General features: G+C 36.1%; 1 protein-coding gene across 1 annotated transcript; it reads right to left on the bottom strand.

Moving 5' to 3' along the window:
- Positions 1-5,694: 5,694 nt before the first annotated feature.
- LOC107582452 (probable G-protein coupled receptor) lies at positions 5,695-7,144 on the bottom strand. Its single transcript, XM_016268296.1, has one exon. The coding sequence runs from the start codon at positions 7,040-7,042 to the stop codon at positions 5,735-5,737; it is 1,308 nt and encodes a 435-aa protein (XP_016123782.1). The 5' UTR covers positions 7,043-7,144; the 3' UTR covers positions 5,695-5,734.
- Positions 7,145-7,695: the final 551 nt, after the last annotated feature.

Here is a 7,695-nt window from a genome sequence, read left to right as displayed (position 1 = left end):
AAAGAAAAAAAATTAGATGATTAACTTTTTAAGACTAGTCTAAGCAATTTATGCAACCGGCCCCGGGTGGGTCCTTAAATCTGATTGGCTGATACTGATAAGAGTGCGATATTAGAGTGATAACAGAACTCCTCCAACTGTTTCACCGTTTATCACTCTGCTTCTTGTATTTATTTTTCTTAGCGAGTGTCATGGCGGTGCCCCAAATCCACTGTTCATGGAATGTAGTTTTAAGAGTTTTTTTAGGGAATAATGTACTTGTTTAGACTTCAAATATGCGGTTTGTTAATAAAGATAATGTCTATTTGAAAATTTGTGTTGACGTTTTTGGAGATGTGAGCTTTAGGGCATCAGCGGGCGTTCAACGCTCATGAACCCGTCGAGAGCAGCCTCACCTCGGCCAGATCTTCTGGAATTTGCCGCTGGCTCCTGATGTCTCTATAGTGGTGGTTAAACATGAAATATTATTCGTTTTGGGTAAATCTAACCGGCAGTCTTTGGTCTCATTAATCTATTATTTGTTCCAGAGCAAATTGGGTTTTTTTTGGCTGAGGGCAAAATCTCATCTCGTTATATTTTATGTAACTTTAATGCTGTATGTTAGAGCGCGAGAAGGGTCTTTGTACTTCAGACTGAATTGTCTAGCAACTTTTATTATGGCTGTTGTTTAGTATTATTCAATAAATAATATTTTATATAGTAGAATTTAGTATTGGGAAAGAGTGTGTGTGTTCGTGATTGTGATTTTAGTGACATTGTTCCACCATTATGGCGACAAGAGACTGTTTTACGAGTCAGCGGTAAGGACTTTTATTTTGAAAGAGACTGAAACAGCTTGTAAGACACTGTTAAGTGTTAAAAAAATGCACTGAGCAGCGCTGTCATTGGAAATCACAGATGAAAGGATAGTACGACAAAATATCGCTTTCCTCAGCGGACATTCAGACTAATGTTTTATTGTGAATATGAGATTGAGCTGAAGAATGAATGCTGTATCAGATGCAGGTAATCACACTTGCTCAGTCCATCTCTCTCTCATTATACTCTACTTCACATAATACAGTGAGCTTTTAATACAGTAAGTTAATACAATAAGCTTTCGATTAAGCAACTCAACATTCCTTCGTTACTAGTTCTAAAGTGACGTTTTCGAATTAGTAACGGAGGCTTGAGCTCAGCTGTTAAACTGTCAAACTGAGATTTGAATCTGTGGCGGAAGGAAGTAGTTCTGCACAAAAGAGAGTTTTAAAAAGACACTCCGTTGTTGTTTTTCTTATCTGTTTACACACTCGTGTCGTCGAACTGTTGTATAAACGCAATATCACACTCATAGATGTGAGATATGGCTGTATATTTGCACGCTGTGATTACCTGCGGCCTATGGCCGAATCACAGCCGTGCTGATTTAGAGCCATATCTCACATTTGCGAGTGTGATATTGCTCATATATAATACCTTTAACTCAAGAGACATAGCCTATACAAAATTCTGTCCAGAAAAAGAATTCAGAACTTAGAATTTAGAACTTTTTTTTCATTTCAGCTAGTTACCATACCAACATTATAATGTTCATTTAGTTTAACTTGATGTACTAAAATAACTAAAAGTAAAAGTGAAATAAACATGAATAAAAGCTCTACAGACAATTTAAAAAAAAACTAATAAAAGTGGCAAAAACACACAACAAAATTATTAAAACTTTAAGTAAAATGAAAATGGTTTTAAAATGAAAACTAGCCTAATTCAAAATTTAAATAAAAACTATAATAATATCCCAATTATATTAAAATAACACTGGGCAAAACTAGCAATATCCATTATCAAATCATATGTTGTTCTGTTGAATTATATTTATTGAATTATCATATTCACTTTTAGAAAGACAAGTTTTATTTAAAAGTTCAATAAATGCATGAAGTTCCTAAAGTGGTGACGGAGTAATCTCAATATTGACCAAAATAATTGTGATTATGATTTTTGCCATAATTGGGCATCGGGTTCAGGGCTATGATGTAAATTAAAGGCTATAACATGTGACAAATTCCTGTTTAAATAGGAAATATGTCAACACAGGTAAGAAAACTTTTTTTTTTCATTCAATGTTTAAGAAAAAAAACATGGACTCAATAAAGACCCCATCTGCTGACTTTTGGAAAATTCTTGTAGATTTGCACAATTATACGGAAGTTCTAAGCGGCCATGCATTATTATTTTTTTCCTTCTTGTTTTCTCTTTATAACGACTTATTTTCTCGGTATATTGACATAACGAGAGTTGTTTTCTCGTTATAACGACTTATTTTCTCGTTATATCGACATAACGAGAGTTATGTCGAGATCACGAGAAAATTAAGTCGTTATAACGAGAAAACAACTCTCGTTATGTCGATATAACGAGAAAATTAAGTCGTTATAACGAGAAAACAACTCTCGTTATGTCGATATAACGAGAAAATTAAGTCGTTATAACGAGAAAACAACTCTCGTTATGTCGATATAACGAGAAAATTAAGTCGTTATAACGAGAAAACAACTCTCGTTATGTCGATATAACGAAGAAAATAAGTCGTTATAACGAGAAAACAACTCTCGTTATGTCGATATAACGAGAAAATAAGTCGTTATAACGAGAAAACAAGAAGGGGAAAAAAAATAATGTATGTCCCCTTAGAACTTCCGTACAATTATGCTTTTAGGAAAACACATTTTACTGTTATATCCATAAACTCATAACAGATGCTTAATACATAACAATAAAATCTAAAAAAAAATCACTTCCACTGTAATTTATAAATTTTTTACTATTTATTCTTCATTCTGTATACATTTGTATTGCTTTTGAGAAATCTTGTTGAAGCTAACTCTTGCCACCATGTTAGGGTGTTGTGAGTGGTTGCCAGGGCATTGCCATGTGGTTTTTAGGGTGTTGTGGTTGGTTTCTAGGTGGTTGTTTACTGCCTATAAGTCAGAAGAGCTCAAAAGTCTCTCCTTCAATGTAAGAAAAAATCGTCTATTTTTGTCTATAGTATCATGGTCAGATGGCATCATGGTGTTTTATTCTGGAATGCTCTCATATTAAACACCATCACTGTTTAATCTCACAGTTTGTGGCATTTTTTCCCAATTCACCTTTGCCCACAGTCTCGTGTATTGTGAGGTCGGACCAATGCCTTTTAAAAATATTCTTTTGTCAGCCGCCCTAGTTTAGTTTGCTTTATCCGTTAAGTCTAATCTGCATTCAAATCTCCCCATTAGAATTAAAAACATGTCTGGAAATATTATGGAGATATTATTACAGGAAACCAGCTTTCAGATGATAGACTGATAGTATATATCTGCAATGCACAGAATTCAGAAAATCATCTTTGCCTGTTTAAATGTGAAACAGCTGTGCTCTGGCAGATTTACTATATTATATAACCCTATGTATTTGGCCTAAGTCACAGGATTTTCATTAACACGCAGAGCCAAAAATTCCAACAGGAAAAATGCAACAAATATGGAGACTCAGTAAATATACAAAAGTATAGTGATAGTGATGTGGCTCATACTTTATTGTACTTCATTGTTGAGTGGCATATACTAATTAGCCTGCATGAAGATGTACATGTGAAATAAACAATGCAAGAAAACCAGTTGTACATATGTACAGTACTATCCTCATAAATACATGAATACAGCTCTATCCATCTCCATGACAACGAAAGACAGCAATGGTCACATTGTTTTGTATAAATAAAGAAAGCACACATAAATACACAGTGTGATGTAATGGGTGGCTCCATATAGCTGTTAATGCAGCACAACTGAACATATGCTGCATTTAACTGAATCAGTATATGTCAAGCTTTCAGTGACTAGTGTTTTATTGAACAACGAAACAGTTTGTCTTTGTCACGTCAGCCTATGTGTGATATTTACAGTTTGAACAGTAGAAAAGAAATACAGCAGACAGCTGAGGTCCTCCTTTGCACTATAAATAGAAATAAATATGTAAAAAAGTATTTTTTGTATGAAGATATAGGTTTAATCAAATGTTAGCCAAGAAGTATTTTTGTCATTTAAGTTACTAATTTTTTTAAATAAAGTAAATAGTAGTGCAGTATAAACACAGTAATACAATAGGAAAAAAAGGTATTTTCTGTAGTACTTTAAACATTTTAATTTTAATAATTTTGAATATGTACAGTGGGTTTAGAAAATAATCACACCCCTTTAAAATAATCACATTTTGTTGCTTTGCAGTCTGAAAGCTGGACACAGTTTTTGTTTTATCCAGCTGTATTTACTAAGTGCAACTTATTACATCCAAGTGAAAGATATAACACAGTGTCAGAAAAAATAAAAACTGAATCAGATTACAGCTGGATAAAACAACAATTATGTCCATCTTCATTTCAGGCTACAAAGCAACAAAATGTGATTATTTAAAGGTGGGTGATTCTTTTCTATACCCGCTGTAAGTTTTATTTAAATGCTGGTTAAAATTGATGACGTTAAAAGTTTAGGCAATAATTATGTAATTTCAGTTCATAATGTCATTCAAACCCTAATCAGCTTTGTGTTTGTAAACACATGGGCGGAGTCACCACTAGGAAAACCTGTGATTGGATGAAGGCATTTGTTGTTCGTTGGTTGTCACTGTGTTGCCAGTCGCAGTGTGGCTGACCTTTTAAAAGTCTAGGTAACATCAAAACCTACCCTGTTTGCTTTCTGAATGCCCATGCCTGATCTTATTGTGAACAACTTATTATAGTCTCTTAATAAAATGCAACAGATCGTAATGTGAGTTTGCATTTGATTGTGGAGGGGCAGTATTTAAGTGCACTAAATGACAAGTCCGCCATACATCACCAGAGAGAAGTCTGTCCAAGTTGAAAAATTTGGAAGTGCATTTAAAAACTTTAGGGATGCAATGAAAATGTATCAAATATAGTTTTTTTACTTAATAAAGGGATAGGCCTACTTTAAACTTCATGTGTGTGTATGTATGTATGTGTGTATATACAGTGGGTACGGAAAGTATTCAGACCCCCTTACATTTTTCACTCTTTGTTACTCGGGACTTTTATTTTGAAATGTATACGCTTTACTATTGTACATATTACAACACCATAAAGTTAACATTGTCTCAATTCATCAAAATTAAATCATAAGCATTTTTTTTGGCATAAATGTATGGCATTTATTGATTGCAATCGGTTTTAAACTGTGCAACAACACCGCATTTCTACTTTGAAACGTGCAGCACTTATTTAATAAATTCATAGTCTTTAGAAGTTTAATAATTACATTAAGCTGTATAATTGCATAATTCCTATTTTTCCATCCCCAAATTTAAGACCCCATTTAACTGGCTGTTTGCTATACAATTTAAGATATGACCTTCATTAAACTGAATTTTTAAAGATTTTTAAGGACCCTCAAAGACCTTTTTATTCGCACACATGCTCCTAAATACATTTTATGATTCACACACATCTATTTTTAGTCGCAAATGCCAGTGAAAAGCTCACACTGTAGAGCCCTAGCTGGCATGGATGAATCGTTCACAATAAGATCAGTAACATGCATTAAGAAAATAGATAGGGTGAATTAAAATTTTATGCCGTCTTTAAAGCGAAGCTTATAAAGTGCTCAAACAATAATTTATAATAAAAATGCAACTCTATTACAAAAAAAATGAATGATTAATCCTCTCCAATCCTCCATCTCATGGCAAACTCATGAATAGTTTAGGTGATCTCTTCAGGTATTTGCCCCGGTATCCTAAAACTAGTCTGGTCCAGTGTGCTCCTCGGTGTAGCCATGTGGTAGCTGCATCTAACTCCGTCCCTGTCACTTCTCCTGTGCAAAAAATGAAAAAAGTCCTGATGTCCTGAACGTTCGTGGCCTAACGCCGAGGGCCGCACCGGTCTGCCAGCTGATCGGCAACACAAGAGCATCTTACACAACTCCTCCCTGATCTGACGGTTGAGCAGGCCGTAAAAAAATGGGTTTACTGCGAATGTCGAATATGCCAGCCATGTGACCGGTCCTTCAGCTTCTTCAGAGGCACTATGGGAGAATCCCAGTGACAAATGCAGGTGGAAGGCAAAGTAAGGCAGCCAGCAGAGCAGGAACTGACCCACGATGATAGCTAAAGTAAGAGCCGCTTTCCCACCAACCAGTCTCCTTTTCCTGCGAGGGACTTGATTTCTGCGGACGCTCGTGCTGGTGGTGATGATCGTGGTCTGGCTGTTGACGGAATCAGACCGATGCTTCGGATGACGGGTCGCCATCGTCCAGCTCGGGATCGGGCCTCTTTCCCGTGCAGCCGTGTGGGCAACTTTATAGACGTTCCCATAGACGGCAATAATAATAGCAGCTGGAACGCAAAAGCAAACCGTGCAGAACAAAATAGCAAATACTCTCCGGTGTCCGCTGTGGCTCCAATGAAGAGAGCAATGGGTGGCGGCAATGGAGCTTCTACTTCCATAACTGGGCCATCCGAAGACGGTAGCAAGTCCTAGCAAAGTAGACGCCACCCAGACAAATCCCATCACGGCTGCGGATAGCCAAGGCGTTATTTTAGCCTCGTACCTCATGGGATGCACAATGTAGAAGTAGCGTTCGATGCTAATCACAGTAACCGTAAAGATAGAGGCAGATATCAGAAAGGCATTGAGGAATATGTACATCCTGCATTCGAGTACAGAAAAGACGATGCCGGCGAAAAAGGGCGAGCTGCAGATGATGCCGAGTGGCATTAGCAGAGCGGCACACAGCAAATCCACGATGCAGAGGTGACACACCAAACTGAACTTGCGGAGATGTGGCACTTTCACCACAACGGCAAGCACTCCACTATTGGCCAAGAGCGCAATTGCATTAAGAGTCACCATGACCACAAGGCCCGACATGTCTCGTAAACGCGATTGCGGATTGGACATGCTCCCTAACTGCATGCTGGGAGCCAGATGCATTGGGTGGCCATGACTCAATGTCTCATTAAGTTCAGTTTCGTTAAGCTCTGCTGGTGGAGGTAATCCAGATGCCTCCATTGTTTACAGTGTGGTGCTCCAAACACAAAGCAGAAATGCAGACTTCTCCATCTTCCACCAGTCAGAAATGGGGACTCATTGGCTGGAGGTCAAAGGTCAGCCCTGTTGAAAGTATAATATAAAACACAAAAATGAGTATACTACAGCTGAACACACGCAGAACAACAAGTTGCCAAATTTAAAAGGTGCATTAAGCAGTTTTCGCATATTTGTATGTTTTCTACTTTATTTACTGTCCTGTTTGGAGATCACATGTGCTTTTTAATTGTTATTAATTAATATCATAATTATATACTGTAGTATTATAAAATAAATAATACTATAATTAGAAAGATTTTAAAAAATACATACTCTATAAATCAAATTAATTAAAAAAATTTGTGTGTATGTATGTGTGTGTGTTTGTGTACTGCTAGTTGATCAAACAGTTTTAAAATAAAATAAATATTAAAATGAAAATAAATAAGTAAGATTAAAGTAAAAAATAATAGAATATAGTTATGGAAAACAGGTGCTTTACAGTGCACTTTACAGAGATGATACTTTTTGTGCATATACTGTAGATATACTGTAAGTTTTAAAATAAAATCTTATAGTGTGTGGGACTTTTTGTATTTTGTCCATGTTTGGTCTTTCAAAAAATCATCTAGGAA

The sequence above is a fragment of the Sinocyclocheilus grahami genome, unplaced genomic scaffold, assembly GCF_001515645.1.
Source record: "Sinocyclocheilus grahami isolate Dianchi unplaced genomic scaffold, SAMN03320097.WGS_v1.1 scaffold44.1, whole genome shotgun sequence".
Taxonomy (NCBI): Eukaryota; Metazoa; Chordata; class Actinopteri; order Cypriniformes; family Cyprinidae; genus Sinocyclocheilus; species Sinocyclocheilus grahami.
This window is presented reverse-complemented; position numbering and strand designations above follow the sequence as displayed.

What these genes read in the sequence shown, in the direction of transcription:
- LOC107582452 (XM_016268296.1), bottom strand. Translation starts at nt 7,042, where the DNA reads ATGGAGGCATCTGGATTACCTCCACCAGCAGAGCTTAACGAAACTGAA.